The sequence below is a fragment of the Sitodiplosis mosellana genome, unplaced genomic scaffold, assembly GCF_009176505.1.
Source record: "Sitodiplosis mosellana isolate CC-2019 unplaced genomic scaffold, AAFC_SMos_1.0 Smas_scaffold_3, whole genome shotgun sequence".
Lineage (NCBI taxonomy): Eukaryota > Metazoa > Arthropoda > Insecta > Diptera > Cecidomyiidae > Sitodiplosis > Sitodiplosis mosellana.
The window spans coordinates 9,495,840-9,522,766 of NW_022595246.1; the positions used below are offsets into that span (position 1 = coordinate 9,495,840).

A 26,927-nucleotide genomic window follows, 5' to 3' on the forward strand; every position below is an offset into this window, starting at 1 on the left:
TTATCCAAACGACACGATTGCATTGGATGAGCTAAGAAGGAAACATTCAATTCGACGGAGAAATACAGCTATACCGGAAAAGCAGTTGTCAATTCGTTAAAAGTGTGCGAAATCAACTTTTCACCGATATTGTGCCTTCGTCCGAATTTCATCTATGAAATTCCAATTTATTTGCCAGACAACAACCAACAATACACGTACATGAACACTCATGTCATTCGCCGATTCCGGTTGATGAGAGTTCTCCTTTGGGGTGCCCCTTCAACTCTTTTCCAATTCCACCAAGATAACACGGCAATAAATCCACCAGATAATGTAAATCGCCGACAAACACAAGGATCAGTCGAAAGCTTCCTTTTCGGAACAGGTTATAACAATTGTTGATTAAATGGCACGAAAATTTTCGGTTCTCCATACGATCAAGCGAACCCGAAATGCAATTATCAGGCTTTGTTATGCGCCAAATCCATCACGCTGAATAAATTCATGCGATAGATTTATGCGATAAATGATGCGCTCGCTATGCGGTGAACGAGGTCTGTTGATCTTCACTGCCGCTTAGCGATGCGTTCACTGCAAAGCATGAACGTTCATTCGTGAACAACTGAAAAGCAACAGACTTCGTTCACCGCAAAGCGAGCGCATCACATTTATCGCATAAATCTATCGCATGAATTTATTCAGCGTGATGGATTTAGCGCATAACAAAGCCTGGCAATTATGAATTCTGCATTTTGGAATGGAAGAATACCCAAACAATTTTGAAGATTCAAAATAACTCACTTTATTAGTAAATATTCAATTCTAAAAGCATTAAAAATTGTAAAACTCAATAGACTTTGTTCGATTCGACATTGAAATGGACGATGACAATAGTTTCATTGTAATGATTGTAATATTAATATAAAAAAAATCTTCAGAATAGAATAAAATACAATTCAATATATAAATAACAAATAAAAGATATATATTTAATGCACGATGTATAGAGCTCTAGAAATATTTGAAACATGTTGATTGTGAGTTAAAACAAATCTTGGAATGAATTATCTATCTCTATCTCTATCTTAAATAGATTATACCCGTACTTAAAATAGAAAGCACTTTTGTCATAACTTTTGTAAATATTTTTTGTACGTCAATAAAAAAAGCAGAAAACTTTGATTATATCTAAGCTTTTAAAAAACAAAAAATTCGAGCACCAGGCATGAGAATATAGTAAGTAGTGTGACTAAAAATAGTTCTTTTTGTTGTAAAAATACTCTTAAAAATCTATTTTAAGACATGGGTGCAGTTGGCACAATGTTTGAATTATTTGGAGGCACATTTGAAGTCGCATTTTGTGGCTTTATTCCGTGTGATTTCATGAAAGAGGTAAGCTGTTGTGGAATTTCTGCTAAAACTTCTTTAGCTAAATCAGCTTGTGATTTGATGAACTGATCCGGTCCGTTGCGCGACAGATACTTGTTCAATGGAACAAATTGGACGATATCTCGCTTGGCACGTTGACCTCCAGCACTCAAGAGAGCATCATCTGAATCCAATGCGTCCATATTATCGAATTCAGCATTTCCAACGCCAACAATGATTATCGAAATCGGCAGAGCGGATGCATTTATTATGGCGCGTTTTGTTTCATGCAAATCCGAAATTTGTCCATCGGTGATTATCAATAGCACGAAATAATGACGCCCATCCTGGAATTGAGTTGCTATGGTAGCCGTGTTATTTATTACCGGGGCAAAGTTTGTTGGTCCGTACAGTTGGACCATACTCAATTGGTTGCGATATTGAACCAGAATTTCTTCAATACCTGTACAGTATGGATGAGCTGGGTTTCCTGTGAAAAAGTAATGATTTCCGATTAAATATTAATATTGGCAAAAATATCAGTGGATATAATAATTATATCCAACTATACAAGAACGTTTTTCAAGAATTTACCATTGAGGGGAAATTGATGTGAAACCTGGAAAGTCGGCGGTGTTTTTGCACCGAAACCTGGACATAAATCAAGGGTAACAAGAATCAGTTAAATGAAACTTAATTTTCGAGTTGCGTTCATGGAAATAATAGTCAAAGTTTGTATCACAAGAATGATGCTTTACCGAATGCAGGAAACATTTTCGCGCTATCATAATACTGAATAATATCGCCAACGCCACGCAATGCGAGCTCGTAAAAGTTCAATCGTTGTGAGCTCAAAAAATGCAGTGAATTTGGATCGGTGTGTACACCGTTCGATGCGGTGAAATCAATGGCCACAGCGAAATGCATTTGCGTTCCGTTTTTAATGTAATCCAAAAAGGTCACTTCTTCAACAATACGAGCTTTGTACACTTTCAAAACGCCAGCCGAATGGTTTGGATCTTCTTTACGTTTTCGTTCGTTGATCAAAATCATGGGCGGTTCATTTTGAGCGCTTAAGCTTCTCAATGATGAATAACACGTTCCAATCAGCTTGTGATCTCCATCATTCTTATGGTCGTAGCAATCAATCTTGATAGTCCGGTCGAAATCTCCGTTGCAAAGTGTCGTTGCACGAATGCTAAATGGTTTCCAAAGGGGATTCTGTGTTCCGTGTGCAACTTCGGTTTTCGAAACAACCGAATAAGATCCATCTTCGTTGCTGCGTGATATGACCAAAAATGCATCACGACCAGTCAAACCAAGGCATAACCACCCGGAAGATGGTAAACCCACTGCATTAAATTGTATCTCGGCTATTTGCTTACAGCTGGCAACCTCTTCGCAAACTACAATGATTTCACCAAAATCTTGTCCTGTCTGTCCATTCAGTTTACCAACGAATTGACGTCCCGAAAACGAGACCAATTCGCTGAGCGTTGTTTCGAAAACACCCAAAAAGTCATAGTCACCGTCGTCCTCGTCACGAAGTTCAAACCGAAGTTTTTGTATCGTTTCGAAATTATAGTTCAGAATGACTTTTTTCACCCATTCTGGATTGAGCGTATCTTGGATGACTTCGGTGCGAGCAATTTCAAAATATCGATTTTGCCAAGACTCTTTCATTGAAATCAAACAGAATGGATCGGATTTACTCAGAATATCTGTATTGAGAAGATTTTTACCGCTCAAGGTCAACTCAACTTGTGTTGTCGGCAAAGTGCTCTTCAGAAATGGCCCAATTTCTTCATTCATTTTGTTCTGTGTTTTTTCTTAACGTTTCAAATGAAAATTTAAAGTAATTTAATTCATTTTGAAAGATATAATATTTTTTGTGTTTTTTTTTCTTTACGAAAAATGAAGGCGAAACTTTCTCTCTACTGAAACTACACTACACTAAATTATTGTATGTTTCACACACAACGATTGTAGAGCAACTGAATTACAAATGCCGCATCAAATGTTATTAATCATACACAACTGTATGTATATGCTGAAAATAGGAGAAATTGCTTGCATTGACTATGCGCATGATAATTTAATATTTGTCTATGAATAACGTCAAAGGCCAAACACAAACGATTCCACTTGGAAACAGAAAGTTTATTTGGATTTGACGTTCGCAGGGATTTTCCAAACAAAACACAATAATTTAGTCAGTTATTAATAATAATAATGATTCATTCAATCACTTAATGAACTATTGCGTGTTTGCGTCGAATAATGTATATTTCTTAAAACTCTGATACATAAATTGCCATCAGATGATTGAATGTGTGAAACTGATGGAATGTTATCAAATGAATAATGCATATGAGATTGTCACAATTCTGACAGTTCTTTTCGATCGGTTATTTTATGGCCTGTTTTGTCAAAATATGGCTGCATTCTGTGCTATCACATATACGTTGGTGTATATTATGTGAAAGCACTTTTTGTTACAGGACATATGCGTCAATTTTTTCCCCAATTTTATAGGCAATGAAGTCAAAGATCTAGAGGTGAAGAAACAACAGTAATATGCTCTTTTTTAGTTTTGCTTCAAACTAATGCAATGTTCCCAAATTGAGCATTTTTTGGGTCAAAAAGACCGTTGAAGAATAAAAAAATGAACAGAAAAAATTGTAACTTCCAGTAGACTTTGTTCCTAGGGGCTTTTAAGTCAAAATATACATTCGTATTTGTGTGAATATTTCGTGAATATTGCATATAATCCGTGTATATTATTCACCATATTCACAGAATATACACAGCATGTAAAAAATATGTGTTTACGGCAATGTCGAATCTTTGTTACCGATCGTGAATATGAGGTGTATATTTCATGAATATCGTGTATATTCCGTGAATATGGTGCATATTTTGCCAGTATTGTGAATATTTCGTATGACTGTCATCTATGGTGTATATTTCTTGGATGGAATATACATGGAAGCCCCTAGCTTTGTTCGATCAAAATCGAAATAGACGATGACTATCGTTTCATTTTATAGTGATTATAATATTGAAAACACCTTTGTAATCAAATGAAATACAGTGCAATATATATGTATTTATTTGCAAAACGTATAGCGCTCTAGAAATATTTGAAACATGTTGGTTGTTAATTTAAAAACGACTTGGAATGGGATTCAAATATACATTTGAACATGAACACATCTTATCGCAAAGTCAGTCTATTAAACCCGTATTTAAGATAGAAAGCACTTTTGTCAGATCTTCAATGAAGATTCTTGACCTAGTATGATCAAACAGAATGGATCCGATTTACTCAGAAAATCAGTGTTTCGGAGATTTTTTCCACTCAAAGTAAACTCGACTTGTGTTGTCGGCAAAATGCTCTTCAGAAATGGCGGAACTGCTTCATTCATTTCGTTTTTTTTTTTGCATTTCAAATGAAAATTCAAAGTGGTCACTTCTAAATTGATTTAATTCTTTTTGAAAGATATAATAAATTTTTTCTGTTTTTTTTTCTTTGAAAACAAAAATTGAACTGAATGAATATGAAAGTAGAACTCTCTCTGTTGACATTACACTAAACTATTGTTTATTCCACACAGTGGTTGTAGAGCAGCTGACGTGCAAATGCAGCTTCAATTTAGTGCATGCAAATGTTATTGTTTATAAACAATAGTACGTATGTGTGTTGAGAATAGGGGAATGTTGGTTCCAAATTTCCAATAATTCCATTTGGAAACAATACGTTTATTAAAATTTGACATCCAAAGGGATTTTACATACAAAACAATTTAAGTCAGTTATTAATAATGATTCATTCAATCACTTAATTAACTAACGGTTAAAATGATCAAATCGTCGTACGATATATATATATCCTTGACTGTAGTTGAATGTGCGCAACTGATGGAATGCTATCGAATGAATGTAAGATTTTCACAATTCTGACAATTCTTTTCCATCAGTTTGTTTATGTGCTGCGTTGTCGAAATATGGCTGCATTCTGTGCTGTCACACTGTGCTTTTCCTCCAGATATACGTTGGTGTATTGAACGAATTGAATGTGAAAATACATTATTGATAGGATATAAAGGTAAAATACTGATGAGTTGATTTTTCTATCGAAATTGACATTGATTACGGTAATTAATTGATTGTTCACGTCTATACGGAAATATACACCAAAATAATACGAATAACTACGAATGATTTTCAAAATGCAATAGGGCAATTCTTTTCACTTAAAAGTCGCAATTAAGTTTTTATCGAAACAGTAGATAAATTAAAAGATTGTGCGACAAGCTTAAGATAGCGGTGCAGTTGGCACAATGACGGTTGAATCTGGAGGCAGGTGTTGTGCCGCCACTTGTGGTTCAAATCCATGGGATTTCATAAAACTAGTCAGCTGTTCCGGGATTTCTGCAAGGACCTGAGAAATTCGAAAAAAAATTAGAATGAAAATAAATAAAACGTATGAAGCATTTTTTGATGAATCATCCATTTCCAAAAAAAATAGCAAAATTCAAAAGGAATAATTTCAATATGTCACACACCTCCTTCGCTAAATCGGCTTGAGATTTTATAAATCGACTTGGTCCACTGTTTGAAAGGAATTTATTCAAAGGAACAAACTGTACGATATCTCGCTTAGCAACCTGATTTCCGATATTCAAACGAACATCATCCGAGTCTAATTCATCCATGTTGTCGAACTCAGCATCTCCAACGCCTACAATAATGATGGACATGGGCAGCGACGATGCATTTATTATGCTTTAAAAGGTGGAATGAAAGGAGAAAAATAAAAGTAAAGAAAATTTAAGTAAAACTTAAGAAGTTTGGACTTCTTCCCATGCATTACCTTCTTTTCGTTTCAAATAAATCGGAAATTTGTCCATCGGTGATTATCAATAGCACAAAGTAATGACGACCATCTTGAAATTGGGCTGCAATAAAAGCGGTGTTGTTTATCACAGGGGCAAAATTGGTGGGTCCATAGAGTTGCACCGTATTTAGTTGGTTGCGGTAATGAGTTAAGATTTCTTCGATGCCATCGCAATACGGATGACTGGGTGTGCCGTTTAAGGGGAACTGATGTGAAACATTGCCGTGTGGCAGTTTGGCGCCAAAGCCTAAAATAGAAAAATGACGACAATCAAGCTGAACTAACGTGAAGTCAACTAATGAAATTATTGACAAATTATCGACAAAGTGAAAGATATAAATCTACCGAACGCCGGAAACATTTTCGAGCTATCATAATACTGTATAATCTCGCCAACTCCACGCAGTGCAATTTCATAGAAATTCGAACGGTTTGGGCTAAGATGATGCAGCGAATTTGGGTCGGTATGAACACCGTTCGATGCAGTAAAATCGATGGCAACGGCAAAATGCATTTGTGTTCCGTTCTTGATGTAATCCAAGAATGTCGCTTCTTCAACGATTCGAATATTTTGCACTTTCAATTCACCAGCCGTATGGTGGGGCTTTTCCTTTCTCTTTTTTTCATTGAAAAAAATCATGCAATCATTCTGCGAACTAAGTCCTCTCAATGACGTATAGCATGTTCCCAACAATTTATGATCTCCATCACCTCGGTGGCCATAGCAATCAATCTTGATTGTTCGGTCAAAATCACCTACGAATGTTCACAATCATTAAAAAGATTAAAGAAGTTTCTTGATCGAATAAATCGTTTTTTTTTTCTTCAATTTTTCACCATTGCAGAGTGTCGTTGCTCGGATTGTTATCGGTTTCCATGTTGGATTCTGTTTTCCATGTACTACTTCCGTTTTTGCAACCACCGAAAACGAACCGTCTTCGACGGATCTTGATATGACCAAAAACGGATTGATGCCACTCAACCACGATGTCTTTGGCAAATTCTCCGCGCGAAATTGAATCTCAGCAATTTGCTTGCAACTAATCACCTCCTCGCATACCACAATGATTTCGCCAAAGTCCGTGGGCGCTTCACCTTTGAGTCGACCAACGAATTGTCGCCCGGAAAATGAAACCAATTCACTGAGTGTAGTTTGAAAAAATCCCAAGAAATCGTACTCTTCTCCGTCGTCGTCATCACGAATTTCGAATCGAAGTTTTTGAATCATTTCAAAGTTATAGTCCAAAATGACCTTTTTCACCCATTGCGGATTCAAGCAATCTTTGATCATCTCAGTGCGAGCAACTTCAGAGAAATGATCTTGCCATGGCTCTTTCATCGATACCTTGCAATAGGGATCCGATTTACTTAAATAATCTTTATTCCGGAGATTTCTACAACTCAAGGTCAACTCGACCTGCGTTGTTGGCAGCGAACTCTTCAGAAATGGTGCAATTACTTCACTCATTTTGTCGACTTTCGATTGTCTTGAGACTGTGCACTATGTATATACTATAAATATGGTTCTATTTGGACAACTGTTGCTTTGAATAAATTGATGCAAGTGAAATCTACAAACACTCAACTAAATTACCGTGCTATTGTGCAGAAGTTTCGATAAGGTAATGGTTTGCACGAAATTCTTTATGTCACTGAGAAATACAGTTGTCATTTACATACGGTCAAGTGAGGAGTACTTTAATATGTTTGGAGTGTGCGCATTTTATTATAATAAATGTCGGTGGAGAACAATGGTTGCTCCATTCCAGTGAGTTCATTTTGAAAAGGCACATGAATGAACATGTGGTTTGAATTTCCCTCTCAATATTTATGGAATGTAATATTCCAAGGCAACGGTGGAATAATAGGTAACACTTCCCCTTTCATGTATCTATTTGACAACAAATGTGACTGCTTTCAAGCTGCAACAGGTATTGATGATAAACGAATGAAAGCTTGTATCATCATAATATGAATTTTATTTTTATAAAACTTCATAGCAAAACAATTTTTTTTTTTGAAAATTCCAGAAGAAAAACTTTCGATGAATGACTTTTGATTTGACATTGATAATGTTGCAATTCTGATTACAATGTGTTACTATCTGTCTTGATAATATAAAATTGACATCTACTGAAAATAACTTTTAGAAAATTGCTTCACTCAATATTTAAATAATAAATTGCATATGATAATTAACATAGTTTCACTTTGTTTATTTATGTATTTTCTTCAAAAGCTTTTCTTACAATACATGTTTGAAAAATAGAAACAACAAAATAAAAGAAAGTTTTATTGAAAATACGACCTTGAATGTTTTGAAAATGCTCTTAAATTTATTCGTTTTTTTTACGATACCCTTATGAACAGGTTTCACTGCTCCAATGATCCCATGTTTGAATGATTCCATATAATGTTGGACCAGGGCTGAGTCCAAATAGTTTGTATTCGGAGTTAATTTTTCCCAATTTTGCACCTTTTCTCAATTTGTTGGCAGCTTTCAATTGATGTGCTGGCGGCGGCTCTTCAGAGAAATTTCCAATAAATGTAATACAAATAGTTTTAGCATTGTGACCCTCGGTATGGTTTCCCATGACATCCCAGCCTCTACCATCGTAACCATAACCATCGCTTCCAACAAGAAAATTGTATGAAATTTCGTCCATCTTTTATAGCTGCATTTGATACGTTTGAATCGTTTTAACCTGTTGACCGCAATTTTGCTGCGTAAGACGTTTTTTGTTTCATCCAATACGGATGGATGTGCATCACATGATTGATTAACTCTTGTGTGTATCAACATACCTGTGACGAACGCGAATATCCGCCTGTATGAGCAATAATTATACATTTCGAAGGCAGTTCCAACGGTATTTCCTTAGTTGGTGTGCATTCCATTCAGCTCGAGAAACAATCTTTGGATCATTTCCTGAGCTTTCGTCAGGATGATTAGACGTACTATTATTATTTCCTGGCTTTGTTGGTACTTCGCCTTGATTTGTGCTTCTGCTCTAAATTCCATAAGAAATTCCGAATATGATTAATGACAAAGTAAAACTCGCCAGAAATGTAATTGTCCATCGCTATATCAAGGGGAATTTATAAAATTTCGATAAAACCATAGAACATAAAATGAAACTCAAAACAAACAAGTGGAAATAAAAACACGTTTCGGATTATTACCATTCGGTAGATTACAATGGCCTATATGTATTTCAAACAAAATTACTTTCAATTATTTTCTGTCTCGGTATTACGGATAAACGTCTCATTATCAATTCCTTATCATACAGAAAAGTACGATAGTAAAAAGTAGATATTTGTGCCGGCAAAGTATACTTGAGGCAAATCCATGCTAAAAATATTCCAAAACGAACAAATTAGCGTTAATCCCATCCTTTGGCAAATGATTCACTAGTTGAGTCATTATTATTGAAGAAAATATCTAAATGTCACCACTTGAACATTGGACATTTTTATTGTATTCGAGCTTTTTCTGAAACATAAACATTTAAATTACTTTGGTAGCTATTTGGATTATTTACTCGTTTCAAAACTGTATCTCTACAACTACACTTGAGTGAAGAGTCATTGTTTGTGTTATATTAAAATAAGATAACAATTTTCAACTGATTTGGTGATATGTGGTATAAACAATATATCATCAATTCAAAATATAAAAAGTGTGTTTGCCTAGACTCTGTTTTGGCTTTCAAGTGGCAAATGTATTGAATATGTGTACTGTTTTCATTGTTACAATTATCAAATTTGTTTGTATTTCTCATCTCTAGGTTCAATTTTTCATGGATAATATCTGATTGATATGCAGCGAGCGGCTTTAGTTCTTGGGAATGCTTGTACTGCGGATTTTCCGTATGTTCGATACAACGGTTGTCTGTGTCAAGTCGCTCTGACACAATGGCACTTGCACTTCACCAATTTCTCGTTTCGTGAACTTACTAAAGTCAAAAACTGCAAGAACGAGTGTTGTGTTCATAGCTTTAGCGTACGGAAGATTCTGCAATGTAATAACAATAGCGATTAAATCAAACTTTAGGAAGATGAACATTTTGATAGAATTTTCTCCCACATGGCTAATCAACATTTACAGAAAGAATAAAATTGCATAAAAACCTTGAAAACGAATGTTTCGTTGAATAGTGCATTGAGCGTCTTTCGATAAATTTGGGTTTCGAACGTTTTCTTTTTATCTGGCAATAAGTAGAGTTTAACAAACGGATTCGATAAACTTCCCACATCCAAAGCAGGTAAATCTTCCACTTGTATAACAGTTACGTGAAGGCTATTGGCACTGAAGTCATAATCCAACTGTGGAACATGTTTCCGATATTACGTAGGACATTCAATTCGATAGGTTGAAGAAAAGATAGAGTAAAAAAATGAGTGGCATTAGAAAAACCGTAATCGAATTTGATGAAAATTCTCAACAAAATTTTATGTATATCTAAACGGACAGGTCAACGTATTTAACAGCAATGATTTTACTAGAAAACGATTCACACACAAAAATTACAAAATCAAACCAATAGAAACCTTGTATTTCAATTTGCCCAAATTAATTCCATCTTCGTCCAACTCTTCGTTCTTTTGAGTCAATTCTTCCATGTCAGGTTGCACCTAAAATAAAAAGGATCCAAAATGATGATTCAACTGGTTCGATTACTTCACCTTTCATCATATGCTGAACCATTTACCTTCACTTTATATTGTACGGCTTTGAGATCCGTTACTCTTGTCCCATTTTTGCCATCCTTTCCTCGTCTTTTCTTCAATAGCAGTCGAACAGATAAAAACAGTAGTCCCAGTGAAAGTAGTGTAATGCATATATAGATCGATACCACACCCCATTTTGCCAGTTTTTCCATCTCAGCTGACTCAGCGATGCGCTTATTAACCTTCTCATCCTGGTCTAGTGGAACTATCAAAGATACGTAGGTATGGGGACACATTTTCTAGTCCATCTGCTTAGTTATAACGTTGAAATGCTTAAATATTGCGAAAATATATTCAAGATAGCACGAAATAGGTACATACCATATGCAGCTGTGCTAGTGCGATGTCTGCGACTAAAAAAATGTGTTTCGTATGTGGGAGTAATGAAGGAGTCTGCTGTTTCGGCAGCATCCACCTCTCTCTTGAACACTAGTCGATTGTATGCCATAGCGCAGTTGAGTGGCCTCAATGTATACAGAATAATATTATTGAAAATAATTAATAGCAAATCGATAGTAAGAATGCAGTTGAAATGGTGTATGAATAAGAAATTACTTACGAAAAATTCAATAAAATGGATCCGTTTTCTATTTAATGAAAGCTTTGTTGAACGTTTGCAGTCAATTTCTGTCGGTTTCTGAATGTTAATCTCATCACAATTTGTTACAGACTACATGGACTGGCGTTATGAACTTTGATTTTTAAAAAGTGCCAAAATTCGTGGCGTTCTACCGATTATGCTATCAAAAATTTAACCCATAGACTCCGAAGATTTCAACAGTCGAAAAAGTTCTTGAAAATTGGTACCAATGCATTTTCTTTATACATTGAAATTTTGGTGATTTTTTTTTTTAACGGCAAACTTTTGATTTTATATATTGACTACAGTTGTTTTCTTTTTCAGAGGTATGAGAGTTTCCAAAAATTCTTGCATATAAAATATTGTCATTTATATTAACGAGCTTATATCATCCTGTAAATTTTCTACAATGAAGTGGGTTAATGATAGAGAACAGAATACAGCATTTCAAGGCGTTTTTCTGATTATGCTATCAACAATTTGATGTGCAAAACATATGATGCAATATGTTTTGGTTAGATACAGCGACAAAAAATGGTTTGTTTTGAAGCGCTCATTCAGCCACGCACAGATATAGATGTGCAGATGAATTAATTAAGAAATAAAATAAACTTTCAGTGAATTTTACTGGTTTGATCTTGTTATCACCACCCGCTTATTGTCACACTTTGAACAATTGTAGAGCGCCATCCATAATTGACGGCTAAATCAGCTGTAAATAGCCGTGGTTGATTTCCACATATTGCGAAATGTTGCGAAATCACACCAATTAGTATTGGATTTTTCCTTCATGTATGGATGGTGCTCTAAAATTTCACACTTCGTATTTTGTATGTATTCAATACATGGTTATTACATTTCAATCCCACCCACTTTAGTGGTTATGCTTAACATTCATTTTCATAGATGAACATATATGTCCAATTGTCCATCTACTGTAGTAAACATTCAAGTATTGATCTTTCCACGGTTCTGTCCCAAGTAAAAAAACGCAAAACGGATCTACCGACTAGTGATAATGAAGGTTTTTATCAGAAATCTACAGTTCAATTTTAATTTGATATGTGAGGTAGGAATAGGCTTGTTACAGAATACAGACGGCGCCAATGAGATTTTCATCGGTGATATATTTGGTCGATGCTGTATTTATTGAACGAAAGTATTACTCGCAGTAGATTTTTTTGGTTTATTTGGGGATTTGTTTTTTTTTTCAAATCAAACCATCAAATGATTCATTTAATACAACTTTGTTAGCTGATGCGTAGTTGCAGTAATAGACCTTCGCAGTGTGATTGTTATCATTCTTTGTAACGATTCACACAGTGTTTGTATCATAGATTAAATGCTGATGCGATATCATCCATACGATATTAATGAAGGATTTTTCGCATTTCACTCAAGTTTAGAGAGTTATTTGCAGAAAGTGGCCGAGAAAGGAGAAATGTGTGTGAGATTTTGGCCATGAAAATGATTTCCGTAAATATGGACAAAAGATTTTCGAAACGTCCGCATGGAATTCATTCAAACGACTCTCACGTTTCGTCGCACCTCAATTCATACGGCACACCGTTGCTGCAAGAGCATTACCACTAGCGACACCTTGTGCCACCGATAGTAAAATCCTGTGTGTTACAATGTATTTTTCAACACATTACAATCGGTGCCACCAGGATCGCCTGTGGTATATTGCTGTTGCAGCAACCTTGTGTCATACGGTTTATACGCATCAAATTTGTCGACCCAGGAGTGGAAAATTTTATCCATTCAGTTGTCAAGCAAAATCTGGAATATCGAGAGCAAAATAACATTACAGGCAAAGACTTTTTCCAATTGCTCATTCAGTTGCGAAACACGGGCACCGTTCAATTGGACGGATATTGGGAAACTGTCATTAAAACGGATAATAATTTATTTCTGAATAGCCCTACATGCTTGGTTTTGACTGACAACCGACGCTCGTTTTTATTCGATAATTTGTCCAAACATTTCATCATTTACTGTAATATGTTGGTTCAGTGTTGAAAATTGAAAAAATGTCAAAAAATATACACAATTTTAAGCTATTTTCCCATATTTTTTATCATAAATATTTTCAGTACTGTAGTGGTTTTTCGTAAATATTTCGATGTTTTTTCGTAAATATTTTTTGTTGCCCTGATAATAATTTATTTTCGAACTCAGCGAACGTACGATTACATGTCCCTGTGTAAATTCTCGCTTGTTCATTACATTGATGCGGATGTGTAAATATGTAAATGAACCTAGGGGCATTTAACTCGAAAAAAATTCGTTTTATGCGAAGAATATGCGCTTCAACTTATAGTATGTGGCGATTTCTTTGTACTATGCGTATTATGCGGTGCCTATTCGTTAGAAGTGCACACATTCGATGTCCGAATACTGCACATAGACCATTCATACTGCGAATAATTTCGCATGAGTCCTACTAAAATGTTTCCTTCTCTGATTGGTCACACGCCACAATATCGACTATTTTGAATTCAAAATTGCAACGACTTTTTCCATGTAAAAATTCAAGAAATACTTGATTGCAAGTGATTTGATTTGTACTTATTTCGGCTCACATTTTTTGCTGATTATTTTTGTTAACTTCAATCATTTGTACATATGGATTTTTTTATTATTTATAATCCAGATGCTATTTCCAAGTATAATGAATCGTCGCACTTATTTTTTCAATGATTTTTATATCTACCAAAACTATCGGCGGTTTTACTTCAATATTTGTATACTATAACATTTTGATTTTCGTTTTCATTCTTATTCTTTGCTATTATATTTTAATTTTGTGTTATATTTAAATTCAATTTTCATCAAATAAGAACAATCTCATTAGCAAGGGATTTGATAAATATTAAAGACAGAAATTGTTGATGTCAAATATTGTTTGAACGAACCTTAACGATACAACAGAATGTTGACATTGTGTTGATACGTCTTAAATCGCATCGTGGCGTCATTATGTGCACACGTATTCGCTTCTATGCGTAATATTCGTGACTATGTGCAAAATTCGACACACTTCACTGTGGCACACAATCTATGCGCGTTTATCCGTACAAATCGCATATATGAAAAAGAGTAAAAAGCCCCTAGAAATGAACTCGTGTTGAAATGCAAAAGAATAATAAATTATTATTAACATATCGTCATTTTGACACGTATAGCAAAACAAAATTCCTTGCGACGGAATTCGAGAATAAATTATCAAAAAAAATTGTTTTTCATTCGAGCTTATTGTGTCATTTCTCGCTTTTTATCCATTTGCATATGTTTCAATGGTTGGAATGCACAGACGCAGATGTGTAATGAACAAGCGAGAATTTACACAAGGACACTTAATCGTACGTTTACTGAGTTCGAAAATAAAATATTTTCAGAAAAATTTGTTACTCATGTGGTTTTCATGCGCAATTTCCTTTGCGTCAATACGAGTTCATTTACATATCCAAACATTTGCACCTGTCAAAATAACAAAACGCGAGAATCGATGCAAGAAGCTCGAATTAAAAACATGTTTTCAAATAATTTGTTTTCGATTTCAGTCGTAAGGAATTTTGTTTTGCTGTACGTCACTAGTAACACCAATTTCGATTTGCCGCAAAAATTTGTTCTATAGCCGTCGCATAACCGTGGCCCGGAACAAGATTAGTGGCAAATGTGAGACATTTCAGTGGCATTTATGTTGCACGATGGGTTAGTCCCATATGAGTGGCAATGATGTACCAATATAGTTCCGAACATTATTCTGTGGCAAATAAGTAACATAAAAGTTACATATGCAATTTTTTGGAACATTTCATCAAGTAGCATTGCAACATTGGTGAAACATCATTGAAACATTATTGGAACAAATCTGTTGTAACAAAGGAGTGTTAGTCACTTGTATGCAACAAAATTCAAAGAGAATTTACAATACTTGTGGCAACACGCTATTGAGAACAAGTATTTGCCACAAATTAGTTGAAATTACGTGTTATCAACTTGTTTGCTACAACTAAGGGCATAATTGTGCCAAATCATGATTTGCTACAAATATTGGTATTCCTGGAACAAGATGGAAAATCGCCATATTTTTCACCTATTTACCACGTGTTTTCAGAGACAAAGAAAATGTTGATATTTTCTGTGCAAAATAATGAATTAAAACATAATAAATATCCATAAAATCCATATGTAATGGAATAATAATACATTATTGAAGCTATCTGATAAAAATTCTTTATGTTATAATCACTAATTTAAATTTTTTAAATTTTCTTGAAAAAACTAACTTTTTTATTTTAAGGAATTCAAGTGGCGCGTGAAAATTCAGAAGGGAAAAATCATAACTTTTCCCAAGAATTTGGAAGCGTATCAAAAATTTGGTTTAAGAATCGACCGAAAATCGATTTCAAAGTTCATATATTTATTTGCAAACAAAAAGTTTTTCATTTGTTCATTCCTTTTTTATTATTTATTTGAAGTTTTTAGTTTTTGAATTGCTACAAGATTTGCAACAAATTTTAATATAAAAAATTTCTTTTGGAACTGAATTGCTACGCAAATTTTGTTGTACGGAACATATTTAGTGGCAAATTTGTGACATTTCAGTGGCATGGAACCTAATCATGTGGCAATTATGTTCCCGGGAACAACTAATGCTACTCCAAAGATGTGGCATAAGAGCATTTTAGGCTCCGCCCAAGTGCGCTATTCCAGTGGCTTATCAATATTTGCAACCGATTAGCAACGAAAATTTTTGTTGCATAGAAGTTGTATATAACGATTTGGAACTGGATTTTGGCAGTTTGTGTTACAAGTGGTGTCATAACGATGACAAGTCTACAATATCTAATTGTTGACTATAAATGAGGCACCGAATTCGTGGAAATTTAGTTATTGTTCAAGTGATTCGACTAGAAACATGTCTAAGCAATTGATGGGTGAGTCTCTTCTTAATTCTTTTTTTCGTCATTTTTTTCGAATTTTCATTTTTGACAATACTTAAGATTTCAGTCACCCATTGTGTTTTAATCGATATTTTCTCTCCGTTTAGTTTATTTGATTCTGGTTGCGGTTTTGGGAGACCAATTCATGGTAACTTACAACTTTTTCTGTATTTTTTTTTCATCGGGCCGATTGATGACATGAAGAGCTTTTTTTTCATTTTTCATACAAATTGGCTTTTAGAAAACGATGGAAAAAAGAAATAAATGATAAGGAATCGTATTCTTTACTCGACATTTTAGTTTTGCGTTGCAAAATTCGCAAATAGTTTTTTTCAGTTCTAAAAATCAATTGACCTTCTATTTCAATTCGTTCAATTTTTTGATTCAAACTAATTATCTTTTATGCGTTCACAATTTCCAACATGAAGCAAATTGAAGGTGGACGTGGGGCAAAGGCAGGAATGATGGAAGGTAAGTTTGAAGTTCCATTTCAGTTTTAAATTTCATTCTTACCATTCCATATACAAAGCACCGTTTGATATATGAAGGCATTTTTGATACGATCCAGCAAAGAATCCTAGCTAAATTAACTAAAACTTAATTCAATTTATGATAAATTCGTTGTATTTTCTTTCGATTCACTTCATTAATCCGTTTTTTTTTTCAATTTTTCGAAACGATGAATGCGAAACAGGGCGGACAGATCTTCATAACGCTGCAGAGAAGGGTAACCTTGGATATTTATGTTCACTAAATCAGGAATTGATTAAATCTTCTTCATTGATTTATTTCAGGTGATTTGGAGACCGTTAAAGAGCTCATCAGAAAAGGAGCCAAAGTTGATTCGAAGGACATCAGAAATCTTAGTGAGGAACCACTTCATTTGGCTGCTAAGAATGGTAAGAATACTCTTACTGTCGCTACTAAGCATTTACGTTTGACACTTGCGACCGTCGATTCACACTAAATATAAATTTGGTTTTTCTTTTCAATTTCATTGATCTGTATTAGGTTACAAGGATGTCGTTAAAGAGCTCATCAAAAACGGAGCCAAAGTTGCTCCTGAAGACTATTGGAAGCGGACACCTCTTCATTTGGCTGCTGCGAATGGTAATGTTACATATTTGATTAAATAAGAAATTGTTTTGATCTATTTTATTAATCGATTTTAATTCTTAGGTCGCTTGGATGTCGTTGAAATGCTTATCACGGAAGGAGCTAAAGTTAATGCTATAGACAAAGATAAGCAGACACCTCTTCATTATGCTGCTCATTTGGGTAATTTTGGATATTTAATTTAACTGAATAAGAGAATGACTTGATTTTTAACATTGATCGATGTTATTTTTCAGGTCACATTAAGAAGTGAATTGTTTTGATCTATTTTATTAATCGATTTTAATTCTTAGGTCACTTGGATGTCGTTGAAATGCTTATCACGAAAGGAGCGAAAGTTGAACAAACGGACGTTTATAAGCGGACACCTATTCATTATGCTGCTATTTATGGTAATTTTGGAAATTTAATTTAACTGAATAAGAGAATGACTTGATTCTTAACATTGATCGATGTTATTTTTCAGATCGCATTAAGGTTGTCGAATTGCTCATCACGAAAAAAGCTAAAGTTAATGCTATAGACAAAGAAAAGCGGACACCTCTTCATCATGCTGCTAGGATTTGTAGAATAAATATTTATTTTTGATGAGCAATTAATCTAATCTTTATCATATTTCGATAATATCCTCCAGGCAACTTACAGATAGTTCAACTTCTTGTTGACAATGGGGCCAGTGTTACTCTTAAAGACTCTTCTAAACAGACACCGTATCAATTAGCTGTTCGGGAAAGTAATGTTGAACAATTCTGTTTAGAAAAAAAGTGGTTCAAACTGTATCGATTCTTTTTCCTAGATTGCAAGCAGGTTGCTGACTATCTTGAGAGTGTTGAAAAGAAAAGGCAAAACGGACATAAGTAAAATCAATTGGGAAATCCTATGTAGTCCTTTGAGTTCCATATTCGATTATCATGTAGAATATTAATTTCAGTACATTTTTGTCAAACTTTAACCACACCAATATTGCTGCTTTGTTGTACTAACAATGTCAAAACCAATCTAAATTTTAGATTGTGATTTTTCAATTGATTTTTCCCATTGATGTTAACGTACTTTAATTGTAAAAACTCATCGTCATTGCATTAGCCCTGGTTCATCAGAATCAGACCGGTTTTACCATGGTTTTCCGAACCAAATTCTGGTATGAAAGCTTCACTTTTATACCATCCCTCCCTTGACTGTATTCTCTTTGCAAAAGACGCACCATGGGCGGAATTTATGCCGTATTGGGTCTCTGACCAGCATGTTCTCAGCTTGCTGGGAACACATATTGGCATAAATGTAGGCTCCGTAATAAATAAAGCCAAGAGATTTTGATATGATGATTACCAGAGTTTTACTCAATTTTCAATGTATTTTCTTGATAAGACTTGAGTATACAATTTTTAAAAATCAAACAAAATCGAATTAAAAACACAAGTCCAAATGTATTGAAAATGTTCTTTATTTTTTTATTCGTTATTTGTGCATATTTGAAAGTAGAAATAGAAAACATTTGATTGTACACCTCAAAATAGACGATGATTGTAAGAAATTGTCTTTATTGTTATTTTTTACTCCGACACCATATACCATATACCATACGAATAAAGTGTTTACTGTAAAAATCACAACACCTCCTGATAAAGAAAAAAGCTGCAACATACACGATATACTATATAAACATTTCGAAGAATGTGATTGTTAATCGCGCACAGACAAATCGACTGAAATAAAAACATTCAACATTCAATATTTCAATATTCGTGTTTGTAATAAACACATAAAGAGTTTGTACATCAATAGAAACCTGAGTAGGTTATTAAAAGCTTGAAAAGTTCCAGCTTGTTCGTGATAGAGAGCGAAATAGTGGAATGAGTGAGTGTGTGTGTGCCCATAACAAAGTCAATAATTAAAGTTAGTTCTTTGGTTTGCTGGTTTCAAAAATGACACAGAATTAAGACATGGGTGCTGTTGGTTGTACACCGTCGGTTGACATATTTTGTGTAGCTGGTTGTTGTGGTTTTATTCCACGGGATTTCATGAAAGAGGTCAACTGCTCAGGGATCTCTGCTAAGACCTGAAATTCGGAAGAAAGATGAATGATTATTGTTCTGAAGGAATTGAAACGAATGGAAAATTCAGAAGAAACTATTTCAATATCTCACACACCTCCTTGGCTAAATCGGCCTGAGATTTTATATATTGATTTGGTCCACTATTTGAAAGGAATTTGTTCAATGGAACAAACTGCACGATATCTCGTTCGGCGTAACGACCATCAGCACTCAAACGAACGTCGTCCGAGTCTAGTTCATCCATGTTATCGAATTCAGCATTTCCAACGCCGACGATGATTATCGAAATTGGCAGAGCGGATGCATTTATTATGGCGCGTTTCGTTTGATGCATATCAGAAATGATTCCGTCCGTGATTATCAATAGCACAAAGTAATGACGTCCGTCTTGAAATTGAGTTGCAATTGAAATCGTATTATTTATCACCGGAGCGAAGTTGGTAGGTCCATACAGTTGTACGGCGTTCAGTTGGGTACGATAATGTACAAGTATTTCTTCGATACTAGAGCAGTATGGATGGGAGGGATTTCCTGTAAGTAAAGTAAAATTATTGATTTCATATTTATTATTAATACTCATTCACATTTGAATAACGGTTTTAGGGACATTGTCAGAATCGAGTGTAGAACACGCGACAGAATAACTGACGAAATGGAGAAAAATTCCAAAATGTAAAAAAAAAACAATTGCATACCATTCAAAGGGAACTGATGTGAAACATTGCCCGTTGGAGGTAATTTGGCGCCAAAACCTGTAAATAAACCAAAATTAACACGACAAATTTAGACATGCAAATGTGTCATTCAAACAAAATATCAAGGCAATCAAAAGTGAAATAGTTTACCAAAAGCCGGAAATAGTTGTGAACTGTCATAATGTTGGATAATTTCCCCAATACCACGCAATGCAACTTCATAGCAGTTTAGTCGGTTTGGGCTGAGAAAATGCAGCGAATTTGGGTCGGTATGAACACCATTTGATGCAGTAAAATCGATAGCAACGGCAAAATGCATTTGTGTCCCATTACGAATGTAATCCAAGAATGTCACTTCTTCGGTGATGTCAATTTTGTCAACTTTTAGTACGCCGGCCGAGCCACGACTTGGGTCGGCCTTTCTCTTCTCTTCGTTCACAAACACCATTGATTCGTTTTGTGCGAGTAGGCTTTTCAACGATGTATGACACGTTCCAATCAGCTTGTGACTGCCATTACTCCGGTGGTCGTAGCAATCAATTTTGATGGTGCGTTCAAAGTCACCGTTGCATAGTGTTGTGGCGCGAATGGTAAATGCTTGCCAGTCTGGGCTTTGCGTTCCCTTTACGGGCTCCGTTTTGGCAACCACTGAATAGGATCCATCTTCGTTGCTTCGTGAAATTACCAAAAACGGATCATTACTATACACCCATCCAAGTTTCGGTAGCTGCTCTGCACGAAATTTAATCTGGACAATTTGCTTGCAACTTGAAACCTCTTCACTAACGATGACAATGTCACCACAATTCTGAATGGACATTCCCTTCAATTTTCCAATATATTGACGCCCCGAATATGAAACCAAATCACTCAATGTCGTTTCGAATGAACCCAAAAAATCGTATCCTTGCACGTCTTCATCACGAACTTCAAAGTGAATTTTTTGTATCGTCTCAAAGTTGTAATTTAAAATCACTTTTTTCACCCATGATGGATGAAGCGTATCGTCAATTGTCTCGGTGCGTGCAATTTCATAGTATTGATCTTGCCACGGTTCTTTTGTAGAAATCACGCAATACGGATCCGACTTGCTTAGGATATCCGTATTTATAAGATTTCTGCAGCTTAATGTCAGCTCGATTTGTGAGGTAGGTAAAATGCTGGATACAAACGGTGCCAACATCTCATCGGTGATATATTTGGTCGATGCTGTATTCGTTGACCACTTTTGCGGAGGCATTTTGATTTTTCGTTTAATTTATTTTAAATATTTATTTTCAACACGATGAGAAAAAAAATCGTTTCAAATCACACCCCCCGTCAAATAAATCAATATCGACTATCGTTTGGTGAAGTGCTAGATGATGTTTTCAATGTTCTTTACGCTCTCCTCTCAATGGTGATGGTTCAGAATCAAACGGAACACAAATGGAAAATGAGTTTATAAACAAAACACATAAACTACACTAAACTCTCTTCTGATGGTGCCACAAACACACTACATTTATTTATACATTCATGTTTTTTTTTTCTAAAGAAAAATTCATGGAAACAAAAATTAGAAAAATTTTTGGCTGGGTCAAATGAAAATATTTCGACACAAAAATATTTTTTGCATGATATCATGCTCAAATGGAGTATGCTCGTATGTATTACTGCGATGTGTGCAGATTCTGCACATCGTACTACTGTTGCTTGCGTTGTTTTTTTCCCTTTTTCTTCTTCTTCTTCTTCTTCTTTCGTTTCATTTCGATTCGTTTCAGTCACATTCTCATTTGTCACAAAACGTCAAATCCGACGAAAATATTCCGTGGCTGTCAAAATCCGTTCAAGTCATATGCGTGTGTTTTTATTGTGAAATCAATTTTTTTTTGTTCGGCGTTAAGCAGCAGCAACAGCCCATTGCAACGTGAAAACGTGTGAACGAATTAATATTTTTGCGCTGTGTATTTTATTTTTCCCTGATTTTATCGCGTCAAAATCGACATTTATTCCGTCTTGTTAGACTTCAAGTACATGATTTTTAATCTAATTGGTATGAATTACCCATTGAAATTCGCTTGTATCGATTGTGTGTGTGTGTGTGCAATATCTAATTTATTTGTTTGCTGATTTATTTTTTGACAGTTCAAGTTCATCGGGTTCTTCTGAGGTGGTCTCTGTTCAATCGCACATAATAACGCACAACGAACATACGCATAAAACAGTCCAAAAAGGTCGTGCCGTATTGTAAGCTGTTTAGACTGTAATCGGTAAAATTTTCGAAACAAACGAGCGAGCGAGCGATCGAAAGAGAGCGAATAAAAAATGTCACGATTTAGTGGAGCGCTACAACTCACGAATTTAGATGATTTCATCACACCGTCGCAAGAATGCATCAAACCCGTTGAAATTAGGAAAGGCAAAACAAAAACAGGCTCAAAAATTACAATCAGTGAGGATGGTGTTGATATTGACTTGAGTCGTCCGCCAAAATTGCAAAAGGTCGAAATTACATTGGGCGATTGTTTGGCGTGCTCGGGTTGCATTACATCGGCCGAAGGCGTTTTAATTACGCAGCAAAGTCAAGAAGAAGTGTTGAAAGTGCTGAAAGAGAATGACGAGAACAAAGCGGCTGGCAACGATGCACAAGTCAAAACAGTTGTGTTCACCGTGTCACAACAATCGATTTTATCATTGGCCTATAAATACGGTTCGACCGACTTTGAAGAAATTGCCCAGCGTCTGACGGGCTATTTCAAACGGCTGGGTGCCGATTTAGTGCTGAATACCAAAATTGCCGATGATTTATCGTTGATCGAAAGTCGAAATGAATTTATGGAGCGTTATAAATCAGTTGTACTGAACAATGATGCAGCCAAATCAACACAGAATTTAATGCCAATGCTAAGCTCCACATGCCCTGGCTGGGTATGCTATGCGGAAAAAACGCACGGCAATTTCATCTTACCTTATATCTCAACAACACGATCACCGCAACAAATTATGGGTGTGTTGGTGAAGCAATATTTGTCGCAACAGTTGAATGTCGGTGCGGAGCGCATTTATCATGTGACTGTAATGCCGTGCTATGACAAAAAACTCGAAGCATCACGTGAGGATTTCTTTAACGAGGCAATCAATTCACGAGACGTTGACTGTGTCATCACATCGATTGAGATTGAGCAAATGTTGACGGGTGAGAATGTATCGTTGCTCGATGAGAATACCGTGAACATGGATTGGCCATGGAAATTGGCCACCGCACCACCAACACATTCAATCTATGGATATGAATCGTCTGGCTCGGGTGGGTATGCTGAGCACATTTTCAAATACGCTGCCAAAGAATTGTTTAACGAGACCATTGACAAAGTGGAATTCAAAGCCTTACGAAACCCAGACTTCAGAGAAGTATCGCTTGAACGCGATGGAAAGACTGTACTGAGTTTTGCCATTGCAAATGGCTTTCGAAACATTCAAAATCTCGTACAAAAACTTAAACGTGGCAAATCAACTTATCATTACGTCGAAGTGATGGCATGTCCTTCGGGCTGTTTGAATGGCGGCGCTCAAATTCGACCCGGAAGCGGTGATAGTGTTCGCGAGATGACAGCTCAACTTATGGAATTTTATGAAAAATTACCGCAATCCAATGTACAAAACACCGACACAGATCAAATTTACAACCAGTTTCTCGACGGTGTCGACAGCGACAAAGCCGAAACGCTGCTACACACAACCTATCATGCCGTCGAAAAGATGAACACAGCATTGAACATTAAATGGTGATGCGGTGGAAAATAAACAATTTGGGCGATTTTTTTTCTTCTTGGTTTTGGCATGTAGTAAATATTTATTCCAAAAAATACAAGTATAAATTTGTAACAAAGCAACAGAAGGAAAAAAAAGAGAGAATAAAACGACGTGATCCAAAAATCGAGTTATATCATTTTATATAAATGTAGTAGTAGTCTGTGTTTTTGAAAGATATTCGCATGCATAACAAATAAAATTCCCGAACGAATCGAGACGAGATGTTCAATTAATTTGTATTCATTAAAATTCTAATTCTACATTGTAAAGTTTCTTTTTATTTTTGTTTTATCTAAATTCCTTTTTGTCTCTCTGAATCGATTAAAAATATGTATATTAATTTATATAGACTTTGTATTTGGTATATGAAACAATTAAAGGCCATTAAATGCACATCGATTAAATTTCTCATCATCTCGACGATTTGATCGACCTAATAACGCTTAATAATTGTGAACTGTTATGTTTGTTTTGGGTTTGAGGGTGTTGTATGTGTGTAAAATCACTTCATGTTTGTACACTTGAATTATCTGATGGATTTGATGGTTTGTAGCCCTTTGCTTTGAAGTATCCCGTCATTTGGTCTGGTATTTCGTTCAGAACGGCTTTCGCCAAATCAGCTTGAGATCGTACATGTTGACCGGTTAGAAATTGATTTAATGGCACAAATTGTACAATGTCACGTTCGGCTGTGCGCCCATTAATCGATAGGCGACAGTCATCTGCATCTAAATCATCCATAGCACCAAAGTCGGCATCTCCCACACCAACGATTATAATTGAAATTGGCAACTTTGAAGCATCGATAACTGCATTTATCGTATGCTTTATATCAGAAATAATTCCATCCGTTATGATGAGCAAGACGAAGTAATGCTTTCCATCCTGGTATTGCTTGGCTATGGAAATGGTGTTATTTATCACCGGAGAGAAGTTTGTTGGTCCAAACAATTGCACTTGTGACAAAGTGTTTCGATAGTGGTGTAGAATTTCCTCAATCGATGAACAATACGGGTGATCTGGATTGCCATTCAATGGAAATTGATGTGAAACTTCATTGCTTGGTGGCAATTTTGCACCAAAACCTACGACAACACAAACATTAAGCAAATGAAACAAAAAACAAAAATATTTTCGCTCTGAGAATTGCAAAAGGACTTAACTGAGTTGCAAGTATTTGGAATTTTTCCAACAAATTCGACAAAAAAATAATAACCAATTTATGGTTTCTATCAAACAAACAAACTTACCGAATGCCGGATACATTCGACTTGTGTCATAATGCTGTATGATCTCGCCAACACTGTTCAATGCGATTTCATAGCTGTTTGGCCGCTGTGGATTTAGATGGTGCAACGATTGTGGATCTGTGGGTGGTTTGTTTGATGCCGTAAAATCAATGGCAACGGCAAAATGTACTTGAGTTCCGCTTCGAATAAAATCCAAAAATGAAACCTCCTCCGAAATGCTAATGCTGATCAGTTCAAGAAAGCCGGAATGTTCTTTTTTGTGTTGCTTTTTCGGATTGCGCAGTGCATAGCTGTTGTTCTCGCCCGGGCCCTTTGATAATATATTCAAGCATGTGTGACACGTGCCAATTAGCTTGTGATCACCGTTTGACCGATTGTCATAGCATTCAATTTTGATTGAACGCTCGTAATCACCGTTACATAAAGTGCGCGCCTTTGTTGCTATTTTTTCCCACTTGGGATTTTGTGTGGAATGCGCGACCTCAGTACGTGCAACTAGTGACGATGATCCGTCTTCATTCGACCGATACAACACTAAAAACGGATCATTTCGTACGAACCAGCACAGTTTATCGAGATGCTTCGCTTGAAATTGTAGTTGAATGTTTTGCTTACAAGAAGTTACTTCTTCCGTTACGATAATGAGAGTGCCCGCATTACGTACACTTTTGTGTATCAATTTACCTCGAAATTGATGTGATCCCGAATTAGACACGATGTCCGCCAGCGTTGTTTCGTATTCACCGAGAAAATCGTTTCCGTTTGAATCGTGATCCCATACTTCGAAGCGCATCTTCTGTACCGTTTCGAAATTATAGTTGATTAGGAATTTTTTTACCCATTCAGGATTTAAATTATCTTTGATTTTTTCGGTGCGGCCAATTTCACAGTATTTATCCTGCCACGCGACATTCATCATTTGAATGACACAGTATGGGTCGGATTTGGATAAAACATCAGCGTTAATTAGATTTTGGGCGCTCAATGACATTTCAATAAGTGTCGTCGGTACGACGGCACTACTTGCGGCCGACCCATTCGATCCGATGTCTGGAGGACTGGATGGTGGTTGCTGTTCATTCGTTTCAATTGGCACATCAATGCTAAACCGTAATTGTGGCATGATTGCTGTCGTAGCCTTTGGCCTTACGTCGTCACTCCTCAATGCTTTTTCTGTCGCTTTTCGTTTTATTTTAGAAAAATTTCGAGAAATTTGTCGCGCAATCACACATTCACACTGTTTGTTTGCTTGGCTGTGCTCACCACCCACACATACACTTTTCACATACAGCAAAGAGCACCAAACTTAAACCAATGTCTAATTGATTTAAAAATCTCATTTACGACGCTGCATTTGATTTTATCGAAGCGCCAGTGTCTCGCGTCCTGCAAATCCGAGTGACCTTGGTTAAAACAAAAAAAGAAAAATCGAAATTCAACTAGATTCTCCGATAAACAAAATAGAACCCGCGCCGAATATCACAATGATATTAATCGA

The 26,927-nt window shown here is 35.7% G+C and overlaps 8 protein-coding genes across 12 annotated transcripts; 2 read left to right on the forward strand and 6 right to left on the reverse strand.

Moving 5' to 3' along the window:
* Positions 1 to 759: 759 nt before the first annotated feature.
* LOC129566311 (copine-8-like) lies at positions 760 to 3,708 on the reverse strand. The gene is made up of 4 exons (XM_055442116.1): positions 3,600 to 3,708; positions 2,109 to 3,400; positions 1,945 to 2,001; positions 760 to 1,840 (listed from the first exon to the last, which is right to left on the reverse strand). The coding sequence occupies exons 2-4, from the start codon at positions 3,160 to 3,162 to the stop codon at positions 1,278 to 1,280; spliced, it is 1,674 nt and encodes a 557-aa protein (XP_055298091.1). The 5' UTR covers positions 3,163 to 3,400; positions 3,600 to 3,708; the 3' UTR covers positions 760 to 1,277.
* Positions 3,490 to 7,904, reverse strand: LOC129566312 (copine-8-like). Its single transcript, XM_055442117.1, has 5 exons — positions 7,088 to 7,904; positions 6,596 to 7,006; positions 6,227 to 6,497; positions 5,919 to 6,138; positions 3,490 to 5,794 (listed from the first exon to the last, which is right to left on the reverse strand). Exons 1-5 carry the CDS (start codon positions 7,716 to 7,718, stop codon positions 5,669 to 5,671), a joined length of 1,659 nt encoding a protein of 552 aa, XP_055298092.1. The 5' UTR covers positions 7,719 to 7,904; the 3' UTR covers positions 3,490 to 5,668.
* A 706-nt stretch (positions 7,905 to 8,610) lies between these two features.
* Positions 8,611 to 8,916, reverse strand: LOC129565866 (peptidoglycan recognition protein 3-like). Its single transcript, XM_055441167.1, has one exon. The coding sequence runs from the start codon at positions 8,914 to 8,916 to the stop codon at positions 8,611 to 8,613; it is 306 nt and encodes a 101-aa protein (XP_055297142.1).
* Positions 8,917 to 9,426: 510 nt separating this feature from the next.
* LOC129566313 (synaptotagmin 1-like) lies at positions 9,427 to 11,739 on the reverse strand. Of its 4 annotated transcripts, none has more exons than XM_055442121.1 (6): positions 11,544 to 11,739; positions 11,306 to 11,448; positions 10,966 to 11,235; positions 10,805 to 10,888; positions 10,385 to 10,579; positions 9,427 to 10,268 (listed from the first exon to the last, which is right to left on the reverse strand). In XM_055442121.1, the coding sequence occupies exons 3-6, from the start codon at positions 11,218 to 11,220 to the stop codon at positions 10,089 to 10,091; spliced, it is 714 nt and encodes a 237-aa protein (XP_055298096.1). In that variant the 5' UTR covers positions 11,221 to 11,235; positions 11,306 to 11,448; positions 11,544 to 11,739; the 3' UTR covers positions 9,427 to 10,088. The 4 variants fall into 4 exon arrangements, with proteins under 4 accessions (XP_055298096.1, XP_055298093.1, XP_055298095.1 ...); XM_055442118.1 differs by having other exon boundaries at positions 10,966 to 11,223; positions 11,544 to 11,738; XM_055442120.1 differs by having other exon boundaries at positions 10,966 to 11,232; positions 11,544 to 11,737.
* Positions 11,740 to 16,404: 4,665 nt separating this feature from the next.
* Positions 16,405 to 18,928, forward strand: LOC129566319 (26S proteasome non-ATPase regulatory subunit 10-like). Of its 2 annotated transcripts, XM_055442130.1 has the most exons (11): positions 16,405 to 16,510; positions 16,624 to 16,664; positions 16,945 to 16,987; positions 17,211 to 17,243; positions 17,311 to 17,415; positions 17,528 to 17,626; positions 17,696 to 17,794; positions 17,926 to 18,024; positions 18,099 to 18,197; positions 18,267 to 18,365; positions 18,429 to 18,928. In XM_055442130.1, the coding sequence occupies exons 1-11, from the start codon at positions 16,492 to 16,494 to the stop codon at positions 18,491 to 18,493; spliced, it is 801 nt and encodes a 266-aa protein (XP_055298105.1). In that variant the 5' UTR covers positions 16,405 to 16,491; the 3' UTR covers positions 18,494 to 18,928. The 2 variants fall into 2 exon arrangements, with proteins under 2 accessions (XP_055298105.1, XP_055298106.1); XM_055442131.1 differs by lacking the exon at positions 17,926 to 18,024.
* Positions 18,929 to 19,058: 130 nt separating this feature from the next.
* Positions 19,059 to 22,156, reverse strand: LOC129566314 (copine-8-like). Its single transcript, XM_055442122.1, has 4 exons — positions 20,535 to 22,156; positions 20,385 to 20,441; positions 19,784 to 20,220; positions 19,059 to 19,691 (listed from the first exon to the last, which is right to left on the reverse strand). Exons 1-4 carry the CDS (start codon positions 21,622 to 21,624, stop codon positions 19,569 to 19,571), a joined length of 1,707 nt encoding a protein of 568 aa, XP_055298097.1. The 5' UTR covers positions 21,625 to 22,156; the 3' UTR covers positions 19,059 to 19,568.
* A 41-nt stretch (positions 22,157 to 22,197) lies between these two features.
* LOC129566315 (copine-8-like) lies at positions 22,198 to 26,556 on the reverse strand. The gene is made up of 2 exons (XM_055442123.1): positions 25,430 to 26,556; positions 22,198 to 25,264 (listed from the first exon to the last, which is right to left on the reverse strand). The coding sequence occupies exons 1-2, from the start codon at positions 26,550 to 26,552 to the stop codon at positions 24,687 to 24,689; spliced, it is 1,701 nt and encodes a 566-aa protein (XP_055298098.1). The 5' UTR covers positions 26,553 to 26,556; the 3' UTR covers positions 22,198 to 24,686.
* On the forward strand, positions 22,692 to 24,572 carry LOC129566317 (probable cytosolic Fe-S cluster assembly factor GI11683). Its single transcript, XM_055442127.1, has one exon. The coding sequence runs from the start codon at positions 22,692 to 22,694 to the stop codon at positions 24,153 to 24,155; it is 1,464 nt and encodes a 487-aa protein (XP_055298102.1). The 3' UTR covers positions 24,156 to 24,572.
* Positions 26,557 to 26,927: the final 371 nt, after the last annotated feature.

What these genes read in the sequence shown, in the direction of transcription:
- LOC129566311 (XM_055442116.1), bottom strand. Translation starts at nt 3,162, where the DNA reads ATGAATGAAGAAATTGGGCCATTTCTGAAGAGCACTTTGCCGACAACA. An exon ending in GAAAATGTTTCCTGCATTCG is followed by an intron (nt 2,002 to 2,108) that starts GTAAAGCATCAT and finishes ATTTATGTCCAG; the next exon opens with GTTTCGGTGCAAAAACACCG. An exon ending in ACATCAATTTCCCCTCAATG is followed by an intron (nt 1,841 to 1,944) that starts GTAAATTCTTGA and finishes ACTTTTTCACAG; the next exon opens with GAAACCCAGCTCATCCATAC.
- LOC129566319 (XM_055442130.1), top strand. An exon ending in TCATTTGGCTGCTGCGAATG is followed by an intron (nt 17,627 to 17,695) that starts GTAATGTTACAT and finishes TTTAATTCTTAG; the next exon opens with GTCGCTTGGATGTCGTTGAA. An exon ending in TCATTATGCTGCTATTTATG is followed by an intron (nt 18,025 to 18,098) that starts GTAATTTTGGAA and finishes GTTATTTTTCAG; the next exon opens with ATCGCATTAAGGTTGTCGAA.
- LOC129566314 (XM_055442122.1), bottom strand. Translation starts at nt 21,624, where the DNA reads ATGCCTCCGCAAAAGTGGTCAACGAATACAGCATCGACCAAATATATC. An exon ending in ACAACTATTTCCGGCTTTTG is followed by an intron (nt 20,442 to 20,534) that starts GTAAACTATTTC and finishes GTTTATTTACAG; the next exon opens with GTTTTGGCGCCAAATTACCT. An exon ending in AGGCCGATTTAGCCAAGGAG is followed by an intron (nt 19,692 to 19,783) that starts GTGTGTGAGATA and finishes TCCGAATTTCAG; the next exon opens with GTCTTAGCAGAGATCCCTGA.
- LOC129566313 (XM_055442118.1), bottom strand. Translation starts at nt 11,395, where the DNA reads ATGCTGCCGAAACAGCAGACTCCTTCATTACTCCCACATACGAAACAC. An exon ending in TGGGCAAATTGAAATACAAG is followed by an intron (nt 10,580 to 10,804) that starts GTTTCTATTGGT and finishes CATGTTCCACAG; the next exon opens with TTGGATTATGACTTCAGTGC. An exon ending in ACGAAACATTCGTTTTCAAG is followed by an intron (nt 10,269 to 10,384) that starts GTTTTTATGCAA and finishes ATTACATTGCAG; the next exon opens with AATCTTCCGTACGCTAAAGC.
- LOC129565866 (XM_055441167.1), bottom strand. Translation starts at nt 8,916, where the DNA reads ATGGACGAAATTTCATACAATTTTCTTGTTGGAAGCGATGGTTATGGT.
- LOC129566312 (XM_055442117.1), bottom strand. Translation starts at nt 7,718, where the DNA reads ATGAGTGAAGTAATTGCACCATTTCTGAAGAGTTCGCTGCCAACAACG. An exon ending in GAAAATGTTTCCGGCGTTCG is followed by an intron (nt 6,498 to 6,595) that starts GTAGATTTATAT and finishes TTTCTATTTTAG; the next exon opens with GCTTTGGCGCCAAACTGCCA. An exon ending in TTATTTGAAACGAAAAGAAG is followed by an intron (nt 6,139 to 6,226) that starts GTAATGCATGGG and finishes CACCTTTTAAAG; the next exon opens with CATAATAAATGCATCGTCGC.
- LOC129566317 (XM_055442127.1), top strand. Translation starts at nt 22,692, where the DNA reads ATGTCACGATTTAGTGGAGCGCTACAACTCACGAATTTAGATGATTTC.
- LOC129566315 (XM_055442123.1), bottom strand. Translation starts at nt 26,552, where the DNA reads ATGCCACAATTACGGTTTAGCATTGATGTGCCAATTGAAACGAATGAA. An exon ending in TCGAATGTATCCGGCATTCG is followed by an intron (nt 25,265 to 25,429) that starts GTAAGTTTGTTT and finishes GTGTTGTCGTAG; the next exon opens with GTTTTGGTGCAAAATTGCCA.